The following is a 19,935-nucleotide window of genomic DNA, read 5'->3' on the forward strand; positions in this document are numbered from 1 at the left end:
GACCCCCTCGACACCTGTGTGTGTGTCTTTGTGACCCCCTCGACACCTCTGTGTGTGTGTGTGTGTCTTTGTGACCCCCTCGACACCTCTGTGTGTGTGTGTCTTTGTGACCCCCTCGACACCTCTGTGTGTGTGTGTGTCTTTGTGACCCCCTCGACACCTCTGTGTGTGTGTGTGTCTTTGTGACCCCCTCGACACCTCTGTGTGTGTGTGTGTGTGTGTCTCTGTGCCCCCTCGGCCCCTGTGTGTGTGTGTGTGCCCCCTCGGCCCCTCTGTGTGTGTGTGTGTGTGTGTGTGTGTGCCCCCTCGGCCCCTCTGTGTGTGTGTGTGCCCCCTCTGCCCCTCTGTGTGTGTGTGTGTGTGTGCCCCCTCGGCCCCTCTGTGTGTGTGTGTGCCCCCTCGGCCCCTCTGTGTGTGTGTGTGTGTGTGTGTGTGCGGCCCCTGTGTGTGTGTGTGTGTGTGCCCCCTCGGCCCCTCTGTGTGTGTGTGTGTGTGTGTGTGTGTGTGCGCTCCCTCGGCCCCTGTGTGTGTGCGCTCCCTCGGCCCCTGTGTGTGTGCGCTCCCTCGGCCCCTGTGTGTGTGCGCTCCCTCGGCCCCTCTGTGTATGTGTGTGCCCCCTCGGCCCCTCTGTGTATGTGTGTGCCCCCTCGGCCCCTCTGTGTATGTGTGTGCCCCCTCGGCCCCTGTGTGTGTGTGTCTTTGTCACCCCCTCGACACCTCTGTGTGTCTTTGTGGACACCTCTGTGTGTGTGTGTGTGTGTCCGTGTGACCCCCTCGACACCTCTGTGTGTGTGTGTCTTTGTGACCCCCTCGACACCTCTGTGTGTGTGTCTTTGTGACCCCCTCGACACCTCTGTGTGTGTGTCTTTGTGACCCCCTCGACACCTCTGTGTGTGTGTGTGTCTTTGTGACCCCCTCGACACCTCTGTGTGTGTGTGTCTTTGTGACCCCCTCGACACCTCTGTGTGTGTGTCTTTGTGACCCCCTCGACACCTCTGTGTGTGTGTCTTTGTGACCCCCTCGACACCTCTGTGTGTGTGTCTTCGTGACCCCCTCGACACCTCTGTGTGTGTCTTCGTGACCCCCTCGACACCTCTGTGTGTCTTTGTGACCCCCTCGACACCTCTGTGTGTCTTCGTGACCCCCTCGACACCTCTGTGTGTCTTTGTGACCCCTCGACACCTCTGTGTGTCTTTGTGACCCCCTCAACACCTCTGTGTGTGTGTGTGTGTGTGTCTTTGTGACCCCCTCGACACCTCTGTGTGTGTGTCTTTGTGACCCCCTCGACACCTCTGTGTGTGTGTCTTCGTGACCCCCTCGACACCTCTGTGTGTGTCTTCGTGACCCCCTCGACACCTCTGTGTGTGTGTCTTTGTGACCCCCTCGACACCTCTGTGTGTGTGTGTGTGTGTGTGTCTTTGTGACCCCCTCGACACCTCTGTGTGTGTGTGTGTGTCTTTGTGACCCCCTCGACACCTCTGTGTGTGTGTGTGTGTGTGTCTTTGTGACTCCCTCGACACCTCTGTGTGTCTTTGTGACCCCTCGACACCTCTGTGTGTCTTTGTGACCCCCTCAACACCTCTGTGTGTGTGTGTGTGTGTGTGTCTTTGTGACCCCCTCGACACCTCTGTGTGTGTGTCTTTGTGACCCCCTCAACACCTGTGTGTGTGTGTCTTTGTGACCCCCTCGACACCTCTGTGTGTGTGTGTGTGTGTGTGTCTTTGTGACCCCCTCGACACCTCTGTGTGTGTCTTTGTGACTCCCTCGACACCTCTGTGTGTGTGTGTGTCTTTGTGACTCCCTCGACACCTCTGTGTGTCTTTGTGACTCCCTCGACACCTCTGTGTGTCTTTGTGACCCCCTCGACACCTCTGTGTGTCTTTGTGACCCCTCGACACCTCTGTGTGTCTTTGTGACCCCCTCGACACCTCTGTGTGTCTTTGTGACCCCCTCAACACCTCTGTGTGTGTGTCTTTGTGACCCCCTCGACACCTCTGTGTGTGTGTGTGTGTCTTTGTGACCCCCTCGACACCTCTGTGTGTGTGTGTGTGTGTGTGTGTGTGTCTTTGTGACCCCCTCGACACCTCTGTGTGTGTGTCTTTGTGACCCCCTCGACACCTCTGTGTGTGTGTGTGTGTCTTTGTGACCCCCTCGACACCTCTGTGTGTGTGTGTGTGTGTCTTTGTGACCCCCTCGACACCTCTGTGTGTGTGTGTGTCTTTGTGACCCCCTCGACACCTCTGTGTGTGTGTGTGTGTCTTTGTGACCCCCTCGACACCTCTGTGTGTGTGTGTGTGTGTGTGTGTCTTTGTGACCCCCTCGACACCTCTGTGTGTGTGTGTGTGTGTGTCTTTGTGACCCCCTCGACACCTCTGTGTGTGTGTGTGTGTGTGTGTGTCTTTGTGACCCCCTCGACACCTCTGTGTGTGTGTGTCTTTGTGACCCCCTCGACACCTCTGTGTGTGTGTGTGTGTGTGTCTTTGTGACACCTCTGTGTGTGTCTTTGTGACCCCCTCGACACCTCTGTGTGTGTCTTTGTGACCCCCTCTACCCCTCTGTGTGTCCTTGTGACCCCCTCTGCCTCTCTGCCTCTCTGTATATGTGTGTGTGTGTGTGTGTGTGTCTTTGTGACCCCTCCTCTCCTATGCCCTTCTTTTTCCCCCTACCCCTCTTGTGCCATTTTTTGCCCCCCCCCCCCCCAGATGCCAATGGACAGGGAGTCCCTTATATGGTGCTGGACGTCCCAATGCTCCGCACGAGGGCATCCAGCGTCAGTGAAATCCCCTATGGGAAGGACTTAATTAGCTTGCGGTGCATGTGCATTTACCTACTCCGTCTGATGTCAGAGTAGGCTGAGTGCTGACCCAGCGCTGAATGACATATATGCAGGTATCGGGTGAGTAAATAAAGGTGTTTTTTTTTTTGTTTTTTTTTTAAAACCCTTTACATGCTGGGGGGTGGCCGCGAGGGAGAGGAATGGGAAATAGAGGGCACTATAGAGTAATAAAGATTTGTATTTCTAACTATAGAATCCCTTTTAAACCTTGAAACATTCTTTAACTCTATTTCTTTGGCTTTTGTGTTGCAAATCTATTGTCATTTGATCAGGAGTCACTGTTTAAGGAAAAACTGTATGGAGTCTCTCTGCATGTGTTGCAAGAGAAGAAAAAACGTACTGGCGTAAAATAAGTAAAACCACAGGATGGATTGTATTCCAGTGCATAGCATGTGTAAATAAAATAAATAACTAAATCCCACATTCTGTGTTATTATTTACCCCATTGGGATATGTCTTTACTCTAGAGTCGACTGAACTTTATCATGTGCCCATTTTCAGTCTGTAGTTAAGAGCAACATTAAAATTAATGTAATAGTAACAGATGTTTTTAAAACCATGCCAGCATTGAGCTACAGTAGACTAAAACGGTTTGACCCATCTAGTCTTTCTTGCAGAGGAGAGTCAGTGCATCAGTCATAGCCTTTCTATTTAAAACACTGCCTGTACCACAAATTTCAAGCCTCCGGTTTCAGAATGCGACATTTACTTTGTTCTATCTGTGAGTTCTGTATCTGTACGGAAGGTGGAGGGAGAGCTGCTACAATGCACATTCCCTTGCAGCGTCATGCTTTTGCACTGTAGATGCAAAGCAGGGAAACTCTTACTTACTTTCTTAACATTGAGCTCTGTAGTCATCACAAAGAAATAGGCTAATCCTATATTTTCATTTTGTATAATTAAAGGTCTGGGAGCAAGAAACACAAAGAGAAGATATATTGTAAGGAGTCCCATTGGGACCTGAGGAGTTGGTGTTGCCGTTAGTATAGCCACTAAAATTACATTTTTAGTTTTCTTGTTTTTTTTTTTTTTCTTCTCATTCTACATGCTTGATGATCTAGAAGAAGATTGCTCTTTGATATCACAAGTTACCTTGGAGTGGCCCTCTAAGCACCATAACCACTACAGTTTATTGTAGTGGGTATAGTTTATGGAGTACTGAAATATGCTTTGGGTCCTGGTTAAACAGATTTTTACTTTTTACTCACATGCTGCTGTCTAACATACTTTAACAGTTTCCTTAACCCTCTTCATGGATTAGTGATTGTTTAGGTATTCAGAAACCTGTTTTTTCCAAGAATTCTATTCCAAAGTGGAGTGCCCCCCTGTAATTTTGACAGCAGTGGTGGATGAGGAACATAGTGTCATGATGGCTAAGTGTAACATTTGGCCCTTAATGAGTTAATTTCACTTTGAAACGGGCATCAGATATGTCATCACATGTTTAACCTCCTGTGTTCCAGTTTGTGTTACCCTCTCTGTGTCACATATCTGAGTAATGCAAGGCTGAAACCCTGAAACCGTGTTTAGAAAAGGTCACTGCTGTACATTGCCCTGTGTGCAGATAGCATACACTACAGGGCCTTTGCTGCTATGATGTGCAAATGTTTACAAGTGTTTATTTTATCTGTGTTGGAACGAACCATGTAAATCTAAATAGGAACGACTAGCACTGTTTGATCACCCACGGGAAAATACAAAGTCCATTCCGTAGCAAATGGGCTAGTCCAGAAACTAGTGTTTGTAGATACCGTTCCTGTAAAAGTTTAACTGACTTTCCAACATTACATGGAAAGAGTACTGATATCTGCACTCTGCAAGGAAACGTTGAAATATTGGTTTGTGTGGTGCTTCACGGTTTCATGGTATAGAGACAGTTGGGGTCGATTTTTGTGTTTTATATTTATTTATTTCAATTTGTTTTTACGAAAAATGTGTTTCTTCCCAAAAATGTCTTGTGTACGTTTTTACCAGTTTCTTATCAATTCACTTTAAAAATGTCAACTTCCAAATGCTGATTTTAGAAGCTGTATAGCAAGCTATAATGTTGCTGCATTTGGGGCGATGCGGGAAACAGCAGTTTAACGAATTCAGTAGGTTTAGAGGGGCTTAGAAGATAGTCTGCAGCATCTTGAATGCCAGTACTCTCAAAACTATGACTTTCAGCCAGGCAGCGCTAGAACGTCCACATTTACCATCAATGCTTTAAATGTATAAGGCTCTGATCTACCTCTATTCAATAAGCAGGTGGCTGGGAGGTACAAGCCAGTCTGGTTACTTCCATTGAAATCACTGGAGAGAAGCATTTGTATAAAGTCACATGTGCATCATTCAGTTCAATGCAAGACATTTCCTGGTAGAATGTGCCCATGCTGCATAGGGAACTCATGCATTCACAAAGTGTGCGGAGCACACGAGTAGGAGCTTCTGTTTTTAAATGGACTCTCCAAACGCCTAAAACACACTCGCTTGATTGATTGCTCATTTTACAATATGTGCAGATTTGAATAGAAATTGGCACTTTCATAAGTTAACTTTGTTACACCCCCTCTCCTCCCCCAGCTTTCAGTGAGACAACCTGTTACTTCCTGGTTGTTTAACTTAATGGAACTTGCCTCAAGAGGTAGAAATTGCACAGTGCATCTGCCTTGCAAGCAGTTCTCATTGAGGTGCATTGGGAGTCTGTGATTGGACTGCCTCAGTAAGTCTGGGCTACGAAAAAAGGGTCAGGGCTTGCAAGAGATGCATAAAAAGTGATCTGAAGCTGTTGCAAGCATTTTTTAGATATACAGGCAATTCAAAAAATGCATGCATGTTTGCATTGGGGGACTTCAGGCCAACCGAGAGCTTACAGGGTTCATTTAAGAAAGAAAAAAATGCCTGACCTAAATTATTAGTCTAATTTACAGATACATTTCTGTAAAATATACACACAGGGGGGCAGGGCCTGACAGCCAAGCTTTCCAGACGTGCTTTGCTAGAGCTCCGGGCCCTGAGGCAAATCCTGGCAATAAAACTACAAACGTACCCACCAAAATTGGGTAATGATGCTTTGGGGGTTACCCACAGCATCTGCAAGGCTACTGTTTGAGCCCAAAACTCACTAGCGGCCTACACCGAGCTGCAAGAGGGTGGGTGACGCGGCCGATCTCTCCACTTGCAACCACCCAGAAAAGCGACGAAACAGCACAGACCCTGCTACCCCCGTCGGACAGGGAATTCCTGGCACAACACTAGAGTTAACTCATTGACCACTTGCATTGGCGGCAAAAGCTCAAGCGAAGACAACACTGTGCTTAGGCCTCAACAAGATGGCGGATGCCACATGCTCCTCTGCTAATGGAGACCTGCCATACACCACCCAGCCTTCTGGCAACGAATCAGCGGGCGAAAGCAGCAGTCCACACCTAGCAGAGTGGTACAGCAACTCCCTGACCCACCTTCGACTCCCCACCAGCAGACAAGCACTAGATTGTCGCAAGCTCGACCGAGCGCACCACATACCCAGAACAGAGGGACTCGCAAGGGGGCACCTAACCAGAGAAAGCTCTTGAAGACACAAAACAGCCGGAAGAAGCCGGGTCGGATGCCAGTCTCACACTCCCTAGAGCAATACACTCACCTGCCGTTTGATCCCCTTCTACAGAAAACACCACTACACCTGTGAACCGCCACCAATGTCTTTCTAAGGGTGACAACCCCTCCATGAGACAGCTCCTGATCCATGGCCAGGCTTGCAACTAATGGGATGAAGCTGAACCCGTGCAGGGCATAGGCTAGGTGGAGGGCAATCAACGGGCCTCATTACCCGATATCCTGTAACAGCAGTACCCATATTAAGAGACATTCCACCTCAACCTTATGTCTCCCCCAACCCACCATATGTATCCTATTTGAATGCCTGGCATACTTAGCACATCATGCAGAATCCATGCCATAGCACTACTTAACTACTTTGCTACAGTTAATCGATTAGCTTAAGCAACCTATTTAGGCAAACACCAGCAAGCTATGCTTTAGCCTGTGTTTCCATAACTCTGTGTTTTAAGCATGCTTTAAATAATATGCTATCACCTTTATCACTTCTCAGCTCTGTTCTTTAACTCGTGTTACCCATTAGCTCTTCCACCTCCTAGAGCAGCGCTCCTGTTGTCTTTTTCTTGTTTCCTACTTCTTTAAAAAAAAACAAAAAAAAAAAAAACTTAAAGTGCAGTCCCTCTCTGACATTCCATGTGAGGCCTACAACAATATGTATTGTTTGTTTGAATATTTTAATGAAAGGTCTACCAGAGCTTGTTTGATACTCTATGCACTACAAAAATAAATAAATATTAAGAAATAAAAAATATACACCTAGATTTACAATTGTCTAGTACGTCATCTGCTACATGTTCTTTTTGAGTGTGGTTACGTTCCTTCACTCCTCCGCACACCTGAAATGAATGCTGTGTGGGGGACAGAAATGTTCTAAAAAATCTGAATATTGCGGAGTGTCCCAGCCAAAATCTGCGTTGATGAAGAAGGTATAAATATGTGGCCATTGTAGAAATCACATAAGTGCTACAAAATGATGTAAACAATCGTTGCACCACCAAGTTTTTTTGTTCAGTTTTAAATGTTCATGGTGGGTTTGTGGAAGTAAATGAGAAATAAAAAGCAAAATGAAGGCAGCTGCTCAGACCATATGAATTTTTTATTTTCAGTCGGAATCTTTTGGTATGCAGTGGTCTGCACAGCCCAAATTACAAGAATCTATTGAGACGTTGTCACGGTGGATACAAGCTTGTATATGTGTTTTGGCAGTTGTGCAAGTTTCTTAATCTCTACCATGAAACGCGGCCAGAAAGTTCCTGTGAAACTTAACTGCTTCAGTATTTTATTTTTTATTTTTTTACCATATTTCATGGCCCATATTTCAGTGCCAGATTTGGAACTTGTCTCATAATGTCCTCTAGATACCTGATTAAAGAATGTAGAATATGTGCAGCTGTGGCAAAAAAGGTAGCTCTCCATCTGTGATAGAACTAACCTGCCAAGGTGTAATTCTGCATCGTAGGGGGATTTACCTGTTAACCCTCCTTGCTCTATGCATTTATTAGCGGAACAACTTGATCACAACAGGTGATGTCCAAAAGTACCACATTATCCAACTCATCCTTTTATGGGGACAGTTTGTTGGACTGGACACAAAAGTTCCACCCATCCTGACACATGTTCTTTGTCTTATTTTACGGAAAGAATGTCCTCATTCCTTTACATTGTAATCTGGTGTAAATCCAAATAACACTTTGCCTAGCCATGTGACACATTGTTTTGGCTCTGAGACATGGGTAGGGGGGTCGAAAAGGCAGTGAGATTCTATGCGTTTACATAACGATCTGTGCATCCGAATCAACTTTTTATCAGATTATTTACATTGGTATTAGTTTTACATGAGATGATGCAAATATGTTGCATAGAAATCTGTATATGTCGTGTTAAAACACCAAGTCTCATTTTAGTTTATTTTGATGATTGTTTTTTTTCAGATATTTGTTGAAACTAGCAGAGCTGTACGAAAAACTAAGGGTGAGTAATTTTCATAACTTCTGTAACTTTTATTGTGTATGATCTGCCCTTTATTTAATAATTTAGATAATTTTTTCAAACCACTGCATACTACACAGTTGGCACTGTCACCTGTGCATTATTCTTCATAATGTACGGTTTGACAATGTACAGGTCAATGAGTCTGTCCATTTACTTAGGGCTGCAGACCTGTTCCAGTGTACCTGTCTGTTGAACATTTCTCTTGTATTCTACCCATCTGGGACTAGTAAGAAACTAGTGAATAAATGCCTTAATTCTTAACGTTAGGTTAGTTTTTCCAGTAAAAGGTTGACTGCTCAGTTGGTTTCTGCTACTTGGAATAAATGCTTGCTTGACACAGGAGTGTTTGACTTGGTACCAAGCAGAAAAGGTTGTGTCAGTCTCTTGTTGACACTAGGCTTCACAAATGATTAGCTTGTGGCCCCGTCACCCAAATCAGGGCCAGAAGGGTTTAAGAGCAATGAATCCCGTCATTCTGCCAGTTTCATTTCAGTAGTTAGGGCAGCTATAAACTAGATTTAAAAAAAAAATATATAAAAAAATTTGCCTGCTCTGAAATAAACCTTTTTGCGGAGATTATAAAATACTCCTGCATTTTGATAAATGTTGTGCTGTAGAGCTGTATTTTTTAAATTTTGTTTGCCTTTATGGATTTGCATGCAATATATATCATAACAATCGCAAATTGCTTGCTTGCTATTGGACTCTGAAATCTGAAAGATTGTAGTTTAGCCCTAATTTCCTTTATTTAAAGGGTTACTCTCCAACCACTGCGACCACTTCTGCTTTTAGCAGTGGTCATGATGGTAGGAAACGGTATGTGCAGCATTGCTGCCTGAAACGCTGCAAATATACAGGTATTTGCACTTTTGTGCCAGGGACTTGTTGCACCCCCATCACTAGGCTGCATAAAAAATGTTAAATCTGTGCAACAGACTTGGTCAGCTTCAAAATGGAGGGAGGCGGAGGGGACTTTCAAGCTTTTACCTTGCAGGCAAGTTCCCAGCAGTTGAATTGGCCCATGCCACACTTCCTCCCCTCCCTGGCTCAGAATATTATGCATATACGCTCTGAACCTAGGAGAACAGTCCAATTGAATGCTACTCTATGAAGCACTTGATTGGACATCTGAGAGGTAAAGTTTGACATCATATGGGATGTGGAAGGCAGCATGGGGAGCATCACCTGGTGTTGGATTCCAGGTTAATTTTAAAGCGTATAATGTTGTTGTGGGTTGTTTTTATTTTTTTTTATACACCTACAACTAGCTTTATATCGTGAATAATGCCCAAAAGTGCATTCTGCATTATATGAATGGGTAATAAGGAACGGAGTAACCCTTTAAGATGCTAAAGCTCTCTAACAACTTTGACTGGTTGGAATAGCACATATACGCTTGGCCTGAATATAATTATTTGATATTCAAGTCTAGCCCAACTCAAGTATTCCCCCAAAAGGAACATAGACTCTTTTGAACAAGGTTTGCACATACTGTGCTCCTTGTTACCAAACTGAACAAACTATTTTTAGTGGCAGATACTGAAAGATCACCTAATGATTGATGGCTTTAGCTCTTTCAGTTTAAAGCCAAGTTTTTCTGGCCTTTTGGTTTTAAAATATCCACTCCATGTTGTGTTTAATAAACCTCTCAGAATTTTCATTTACTCCAATTTAATTTGTTCTTTTTTTTTTTTTTTTTTTTAAATCTCTTTTTAGAAAGTAGAGGCTAGAGTTGCTTCAGATGAGGACTTGAAACTGTCGGAACTTTTAAGATACTATGTGCTTAACATTGAAGCTGCCAAGGTAATGTATTTAATTTTATAGAAACGGTAATAATACCAACATAATAAACCAGTAAAGTTATATTTTAGATTTTTCCTAGTTTCCATTTCCATTCTGGTGTGTGGCGGTTATTAAACTTAATGCTATTCGAGGGGCGTGGCTACCAAGCAGATTAGACGGACGTGCTTGTGTGGAGCTCCGCAAAAAGAATCTAAAAAACAGCAGACACTTGAAATTAAATAACTTCCACAAGCCTTATACCCCAACACCCCCTCACAGCCGACATCATGGGGCGGAACAACAGAAGATTCCACATTCCGGAGGTACCAAAAATGCCTGATATCAGGCTGTCATTCGACAGGCCTACCCCACGAGTTACACCAAAGATGGCGCCGGCGGAGCTGAGTGAGGAGACGGCCTCCGAGGCATCCCGAGACGAGGACGAGGCCCCCACCTCCCTGCCGAAACCTGGTCCCTAAAATGAGTCTGAATCGGACGAAGACTCGTCGCCAGCAACGAAACGGTATATTAAAGACCTATTGCTGGAAATGAGACCGGTATGGAAAGCGGACCTACACGCTACTCAAGCAGAGCTGGGGTCCTTGTCCCAGAGGGTCACCGAGGTGGAGTCCAGGGAGGTAGCCAGAGAACAACAGATGCGGACCACCCAAGAAGAGACCCGGGACCTCGCGCAACAAGTCCAGATACTAAACAGGACTGTGACAGTGCTGGAAACCCGGCACAGGAGGAAAAATATACGCCTCAGAGGGGTGCCGGAAAGAATTGCGGGAGATGCCCTATTACCCTTCCTCCAGAGACTGCTGACCTTCATGGGCACAAAGAGAGTGGCAGATCCTGGTATGATCACTTCAGCGTTCCGGATCCGTAAAGCTGCAGCTGCACCCGCGGATGCACCAAGAGACGTTATAGCAGTGACTAAGGACATTGCAGCTCGATCTGCCATAATGTCCCGCTCGAGAGAGCTAGGAGACATCCACTTTGAGGAGTGCACCATTGCCATCTACGGAGACCTCCCATTCAGTGTGCTGATAGCGAAGAGGCAGCTGGCACCCGTTGCACGATGGCTGCGAGACGCCGCAATTAAATACAGATGGGGAATAGAGGGCTCCCTAGCAGTTCAGTGGGGGGATGACACACTCACTTTAGACCCCTCTGGAGACCAAACAACATTCCTCCAGCGGCTAAATTTGGGACCCACTGCTCCACAACGCTGACCCACTACAGTACTACAACACCTGTAGCAACACCTCCTAGATAGCCCAGGGAGCACACACTAGGGAAATAACGGGAGAGTTTCTTGTCCACTCAAGGACCCATAGATCACATAAGTTAGTACAGGACCCCGTATAAGAACCCCCCGTTGGGGCACTGCACCCTCTCTATACAGTTTAATATGCTCTAAGTTCCCTAAGCTTCACAGTTCCTAAATCAATGTCAGTCTATACCGAGACATAAACCCAATTAGCAGAGAGATATATAACGATCAGGAGCAGAAATAGCCCATACCACAAATCTTTAATGCACCGATAGGCCCATTTTGACCTCTTAGGTGACATAATGTATGTATTGCCTCATTTAAACCATGTAACCAATGTTTTACTTTCTTACCTATCTCAATAAAATACAAATTAAAAAAAAAAAACTTAATGCTATTCTTTCATCAGTCATGGAAAGCTATCTGGAGCACTGTCAGTTGAGCTATTTCATCCTCTTCTCTATTCCATATTTCTATTTTACAGACCCTTTTGTAAGATCAGGCAAAAAATGTTTTAAAACAGTAGATCTGGTGTACCTAATGTAACACACAGAGAGAGGGAATAAGACTAATATCAGGTAGCTTCAAACTGGAAAAATAGGGTTTCACCAAAAACCTATAGGAAAGCAGAAAAGAACAATTGGGAGGATAGTGTTAATAATCCAGGAGCTACCAAGTAGGAGTGGCTCAAAATAAATGATGAAAAACAAGGAGGGGTAGTACACCTTTAAGGGATATATATATATTGATAAATCGTAGTAAGAGCTAGGATAATATATGCAACAAAAAAGACTCTGGAAGGTACAAATAACAAACTATCTCTGGATAGAGAGCAGCAAATATTTGAACCAAGATAATCTACTTTGTAACGAACAAAGATAGAAATGTTGTAAAAATAATAATGTTATGGCACTACAGTATAGGGAACTGCATGATAAAAATAGTAAAATCGCCGATATGTGCAACAATGGTGATGTGCTAATAACAGGTTCAAAACTGGATAGAAGATAAGAGCCAGTTTATTAGGAATACCAAAAAAATTTTTTAAAATTCAAATGCATCAAGAAATACAGATCCGTCTAAAATCCAATATAGATTACCAGTCTATGGGGGTTAGAAAATCATTCGTAGACCCTCCGATGCACCAGGATGGGAGTGGATAAGGTTGTGGTATTCTGTGTTTCCACTCCGGTTATCGGTGAGGACGGCAAATAGATTGAGGTGTGCGTCCTTGTTCAGACCTCTCTCCAGAGAGCATGCACAGATAGTGCTGCAGTGAAACACAGAGAGTCCCGGGCGAATGGATGATTCTGCTGGCAACTGTCGACAGGATCTGTATCCGGATGAATTAGTGATGCCTTACGCGTATCGTGGGGAAATAGCCCCACTTCTTCAGAGGCAGAATTTTCTCACGCACACCTCAATCTATTTGCCGTCCTCACCGATAACCGGAGTGGAAACACAGAATACCACAACCTTATCCACTCCCATCCTGGTGCAGCTGAGGGTCTACGAATGATTTTCTAACCCCCATAGACTGGTAATCTATATTGGATTTTAGACGGATCTGTATTTCTTGATGCATTTTAATTTAAAAAAATAATTTTTGTATTCCTAATAAACTGGCTCTTATTTTCTATCCAGTTTTGAACCTGTTATTAGCACATCACCATTGTTGCACATATCGGCGATTTTACTATTTTTATCATGCAGTTCCCTATACTGTAGTGCCATAACATTATTATTTTTACAACATTTCTATCTTTGTTCGTTACAAAGTAGATTATCTTGGTTCAAATATTTGCTGCTCTCTATCCATCAGAGATAGTTTGTTATTTGTACCTTCCAGAGTCTTTTTTTGTTGCATATATTATCCTAGCTCTTACTACGATTTATCAATATATATATATCCCTTAAAGGTGTACTACCCCTCCTTGTTTTCCATCATTTATTTTGAGCCACTCCTACTTGGTAGCTCTTGGATTATTCAAAACTATGTTTTAGCTACTGTCCAGGTGCTACTCTAATTGGAATGTAAATAAGTGGTAGAGCATGTACTGGGTGCTATAGTCAGCAGTGGTGGATCCAGACCCACATTTCAGAAGAGGGGGGCGACATGCAAGATAGCTTTGTTGAAATGAGGCAAAGGCAATCATTGCATTGTCTGTAGAAATCACAGCTTATTAACACACTAGCGCAAACCGAAGAGAATAACTGAAAGGCAGTTTGCACATTTTTGGCCAAAGTAGTCAAGTTGAAAAACTAGTTGTTTTGTTTTTTTGGCCAAAATTTACACTTGGTTTTCCAGTTAACAACAACTTCTTTGTTTAATAGTATTTTTGAGGACCCAGCTAGAAAAATACTAGAGCAAGCTGGGCATGGATAGTTAGATTACACATGATTCCTTGAATTTTAAGCTGTTTTGGGGCCGAGCCCTCTAAACCTACTGTTCCTGAACGTCAGACGTACTTTTTGTTAGAATTCCGTATAGTAAAGCGCTGCGGAATAGGTTGGTGCTAATTTTGAAAGCGTTATAGAGCTAGCTTTTTCTTTGCATGTTTTCCATAGTCTTTAAGCTAAAATGTCTGAAGTATATAAATAATATTTACATTTTGCAGTACCCTGGACAAACCAAAAAGGTGTAAAAATGGGCCAAATAGTTGTTTAAAAAAAAAAAAAAAAAGATTTATAGACAATATGTGGCCAAACCAAATTGCCACATAGTCAATTACTTGAGGTAGATTATTTTTTATTTTTTTGGAATGTGATTTGGACAAAAACTATTTTATTTATTTATACAACACATACATACTGTTTAGCCACAACATTAAAACCACTGACATGTGAAGTGAATAACGTTGATGATTTCGTTACAATGGCACCTGTAAAAATCTTAGGCAGCATGTGAACAGTGAGTTCTTGAATTTCATGTGTTGGAAGCAGGAAAAATGGGCAAACAAAAAGATCTGAGTGACTTTGACACGGGCCAAATTTTGATGGGTAGATGACTGGGTTAGAGCTTCTCCAAAATGGCAAGTCTTGGTATAGAGTGGTTGGTACCTGCCAAAAGTGGAGCAAGAAAGGACAACCGGTGCACTGGCGTCTGTTCCAATCACACACAAGCTACTGTAACTCAAATTGAACAACTTAATGCTGACCATAATAGAAAAGTGTCAGAACACACTGCGCATTACAGTTTACACTGACCAGTCAGAGTAATCATGATGACACCTATCCACCGCGAAAGCACCTTCAATGGTGAACTAGACGATGGAGCAATGAAGAAGAAGGTGATTAGTTGGAACTACTTTCTTTTAGATCAGGTGGATGGCTGGATGTGTGTGCATTGTTTACCTGGGTAAGAGAGGGCAGCAGGAAGAAGGCAGGCTGGCGAAGCAGTGTTATGCTCTGGGTAATGTTCTGCAGATAAACCTTGTATCCTGGCATTCATGTGGATGTTACTTTGACACTTTACACTTGCCTAGAGATTGTTGCAAACCAGCTACAACCCTTCGTGACAATGGTGTTCTCTGATGGCATCCTGCAACACTGCAAAAATTGTTCAGGAATAGTTTGAGGAACGTTAGAGTTCAAAGTGTTGCTTTGTCCTTCAAATTTCACAGATCTCAATCAGACTGAGAATCTGTGGGATGTGCTGGAACGAAAAATCCAATCCATGGAGGCCCCACTTTGAAACTCGCAGGACTTAAAGGACTTAAAAAGGTCTTTTGTAGTCCATGCCTCGACGCATCAGAGTTGTTTTGGCAGCACGAGGGGTACCTACCTGATATTAGACAGATGGTTTTAATGTTGTGGCTGGCCAGTATACCTCACACATTAGGCAGCCGACATAAATATAACAAACAGTCCACACACACATACAATACCAGAGGCAGGGCAACCTCATACATAACACAACATGTAGCCTACACACACAATACCACAAACAAACATGCACAACACTACACATAGCCCTTATATACACTCGCATAACACCACAGACATCCCACATGTATACAACCTAATATATATATATATATATATATATATATATATATATATATATATATATATATATATATATATTACCTCAAAACAAATGAGGAGAGTACCTTAAGGGACATATACGTTTTATTTGGCACAACACTACCAAAGGTTACCTAGCCCTGCCCCAGACTGTCCTCTCATTTATCCATATGTACAGTGTGTCAGCTGCCAGGGTAGGATCTCATGATATATCTTGGTGATCTTTCGATCTGTGAATTTTGTGAGGAGTGACTGGCTTCTGCCACTCGTTGCACCTCTCTACCTCTCTGAGGTATTTAATATTAAAATTTTTAAAAAATCACCTGCAGCAGCTTGCCAGACACAGCATTAAGCAGCACACCAGGAGATTTCCTGGGTTCCCAGTGAACCAGTCTGGCCTTGCGTTGACATGGAATAGAGAGAAAACTGGTGCAAGACAACAGAATAAATTACTATGACCGTCAAAATTATGTATGTATAATGTATGAAATGGTGATTATGTAGAAGGAAGTTATTTTTGTCACACTTTATCCAGATGGAGAGAAATCCCAGCAAGTCTTCATTTTAATTGGGTGAACGCAATCTTTTCCCTTTTGTAGGACTTGCTGTACAGAAGGACCAAAAGTCTAGTTGATTATGAGAATTCAAATAAAGCTCTTGATAAAGCAAGATTGAAAAGTAAAGACGTGAAACAGGCAGAGTTGCACCAGCAGGAGTGCTGCCAGAAATTCGAGAAGCTTTCTGCGTCTGCAAAACAAGGTATAATGGAGAGAGAAAAATCTCCGCTTAAGTGTTATTACGTTCCATAACATCTCTGTCTTTTAGTTTCTGTAAGTGGGGCAGCGTTCTAAATGTGGAGCAGAATCCATGGAATGTAGTAGAATGTTGATACTGTTTCCATGGTGACTGCTCCTCTTAGAGCTTTGTACCACTTTTCTCTTCTTTTTCTGTACGTTGTGTGATTGTCCAGTTCCTTTTTGAGGTATAGAATATAAAAGTTGTTGTGCATGAATAGGGTAGTAGGCAATGTGCCACACATTTTATTAGACCTAAAATTAGTTTTACACTTGCCTTAAAGTAAAATAGTTGCTTGTACTGGTCTCCCATGTATGGGAATTGCAAACTAAATTACATTTCTTAACTGTATTTAAAACTGTTTCATTATGCAGTCATTTTCTTATTCGATGATAAAAAACATTAATCAATATTCTCCCAAAACGCTATTCTCTGTTGGACATCTTTGTGGATTTTTATTTGATGTTTAATAAGACCTGTATAAAAATCTCAAACCCCGACGTCTTATGTTTTGCAGAGCTGGCTGGATTCAAGCGAAGGAGAGTGGCTGCTTTTCGCAAAAACCTAATTGAAATGACAGAATTAGAAATTAAACACGCAAAGGTTAGTACAGCCATCCTTTTTAAATCAATCTGCAGTTTCATAAACTTGTTTTTGCGTGCTTTGATCCTTTATGTATATTCCAAGTCCATGCCCCAGCACAGATTTCCAGAATGTACAAAAGAACTTCAATTTCAGTACAAATGGAGAGCATTGTAGCCAACACAATTGTAAATATGCATTTACATCGATCGGGAAAGTATCCTAGATAAGCAATCTATAAAACCAATAAAAATACAAAAATTTAAGCTTTTAAAAAAAAAAGGTTTTTCTGCAGGGTACAACCAATTGTCAAAACCAGATTAATGTGGCAACACAAATGTGAATAGAAGAAAATGTCTCTTGACTGGGACCCATGGCCCCTAAGGTGCCAGGATGCTTGTATGCACAAGCATCAGAGACTGCTTCAGGATATGTTGGCCTCTTGCAGCATTGTGACTTAGTGCTGGGAGGAGACGATTCAACATTGCATCCTTCAAGCAGTGTGAAGTAGTATTCCATGTGGGAGAGACGGTGAAGAATGCAGAGACAGCCTGAGAGAGCCTTATAGAAATGTACACACTATACAAAGAAAGCATGCTGGTTTAGACCAGTGCTGCCACTTTGTGTGGCTAGTTATACATGTATGGCTATCGGATGTGTTTGAGAGAGAACGGCCATCTTGGTATTTGCATGTGAGCGTGGCTTGTTAATAACTAAGATTGAGATTGGTTAAATAAGTAAAATACCAGTTTATTATCAGTTCCCCACCCAGGTCTGATACAGGTTTTAGCTCACTTGTACTATTATAGAGAGAACCTAAGGCAGTCGCATGTTGGACTCATCCCATCCACAAGGGCGGTCCAGATTTGTAATGCTGGAATGAGGATTATTTGACTTACTTTAGACCTCTTCAGTTGGGCGTAGCTGATACCCCTCTAGACACATCCACATCAGGTTTACCTTTATGACTTGGGGAGATCCTAGTCATATACAAATAAGCCGCACATAATTTATTAGAACATATGTTTGTGTGAGTGTACATAAGAGCGTGATAACTTGGCTTAGAAGATTTGAATGAGAGTATAGCTAAGGTCCTGTTTGGAAATTTTTGTCCTAGCTCATATATTTTAGTGATAATTAGCAGGCCTTGTATTGCACTGAAATTTGTTCACAAATTGCCCAACCTATTTTTTTTGACCTTGGATGCACCGGGTTTTTTTTTTTTTTTTTTAATGGATTTTACAGCAAGATAACATTAAACATTTCACTGAGTGTTCATTTCAATCAGTCAGTTTGGTAAGTTCTGCCAGCACAATAAAACGCAATGCAGGACTTTACAGTGTGCAGTTTTTGATTTATTTTGTATAACTTGATGCAGAATATAATGGGACTGACTTACAGAGTTGCGTTAATGTCCAGTTGTTTAATATTAGAATCCTGATTGAATTTTGTGAATATGTGTCTGGACTGTCCACTGAACAGCGAACAGCTACTGTGCATTATGTGTGACCACGTGAGTAGATAATTAGAGCCTTATAGAAATGTACACACTATACAAAGAAAGCATGCTTGTAGTGAATTGAAACATTTAGGTAAAAACATTTAGGTAAAATAACCAAATCTGCTATTTTTTTCACTTAAGTATTGCAGTTTTGGTTTTCAATTTACTACAGTTACGGTAGGTATTTTATGGAGTAAATGCCTCTTGGTTTAGGATCGATCTTGATGGATTAAAGCAATTTTCGTTTGCATTTCCATTGCATTACTTGCCTTACTACAACTTACATTTATGAATAAGAAGTGCTGATGAAGTATGTTCCTGTTATTTAGCTGTTGGTACTTAATTTGATCTGTGATGTTCTGTACTCTTCATAGAATAACATGGCTCAATTACAAAGCTGCATCGAATTGTTCAAGAACAGTTAGAAGATCAGTTACTCTCAGGAAAGACAGATGTGACCAGCAAGCACCCATTGCACTTCAGATATCCGCCATATTCATCAAAGAAGTGGAATCTTTGCAACTGATCAGAACTTGGTGCTTTTGGAAAAAAAAATCTGTCATGAATTGCCATTTAAAGGGGAAGTATCCTTTATAATGAGAAAAACATATGAGGTCGTACTTGTGATTAATACAGGGAAGAAAATATATTGAATGTTGCATCGCTCTACTTTTGTCGAGTATTGGAGTGGTATATAAAGCTACTTTTTACATCGACCCGACGTGTTTGATCACTTGGCATTGGGGCAACATGAATTAACTAAAATGGTGCCAACTTGCCTTAAATGGATAATATATTCATAATATCTTAGCAATGGGATCTAATAGCTGTCTAATAGCTGCGGCACGTTAACCACAATGCCGACCTCTGATATATATTTTTTTATTATAAGTTATTACTTTCCGCTGACCATTTTGTAATGTTTGTAATACTTATATCCAAAACTGTCTGAAAATATTTTCTTAATGCTATCTTGGTAAATTGTTAAATGTGTTTTGGGATAATCTATCAGCTATAGCGAATATTTTGACAAGTTTAGCTACATATATTGAAAACTATATTTTTCATCTTAAGCCTCTTTTCAGGAAAATAAACATACTTCTACTGACATGACCTGTGGAATTTTATTTTTTTTCATCTTTTATTTGCATGTGCAGTGATTAATAGCTGTCTTAAATGGCTTCTGCTTTGTAGCAAAAAAAGTATTTAACTGTCTTTAATACTAACTTGATTGCTTTTCCTATAGAGCCACAAAGCATTACCGCTGACCCATCAAACAAAAAAATAAACTAAAGGAAGACTATAAGCACCCACACCACTTCATCTCAACAATGTGGTCTCTTCGCAGTTCCACAGCCGTTTTTGCTCTTGCAGTGTAAAACATTGCCGTTTCGGAGATTCGGCAATGTTTACATTGTGGAGCTGAACACACCTCCAGTGTCTGTTGGTGCCTCCAAGTCCAAAACCGTCAAACACTGTTCTTGATGTTCAATCCGCATGCTCTTTAATTCCACAATGCTCATGAGAATCATTGCTTGGATAAAATGA

General features: G+C 42.3%; 1 protein-coding gene across 1 annotated transcript in view; it reads left to right on the top strand.

The window, feature by feature from the left end:
- SNX5 (sorting nexin 5) overlaps nucleotides 1-19,493 on the top strand; it is a 95,848-nt gene extending 76,355 nt beyond the window's left edge. Inside the window, exons 9-13 of the mRNA XM_063441386.1 lie at nucleotides 8,365-8,404; nucleotides 10,142-10,228; nucleotides 16,109-16,268; nucleotides 16,822-16,907; nucleotides 18,762-19,493. Of these exons, the coding sequence (XP_063297456.1) occupies nucleotides 8,365-8,404; nucleotides 10,142-10,228; nucleotides 16,109-16,268; nucleotides 16,822-16,907; nucleotides 18,762-18,812 (424 nt within the window). The 3' untranslated portion in view covers nucleotides 18,813-19,493. The remainder of the gene's footprint in view (nucleotides 1-8,364; nucleotides 8,405-10,141; nucleotides 10,229-16,108; nucleotides 16,269-16,821; nucleotides 16,908-18,761) is intronic.
- Nucleotides 19,494-19,935: the final 442 nt, after the last annotated feature.

This window comes from Pelobates fuscus, chromosome 2, assembly GCF_036172605.1.
Source record: "Pelobates fuscus isolate aPelFus1 chromosome 2, aPelFus1.pri, whole genome shotgun sequence".
Classification (NCBI taxonomy): domain Eukaryota; kingdom Metazoa; phylum Chordata; class Amphibia; order Anura; family Pelobatidae; genus Pelobates; species Pelobates fuscus.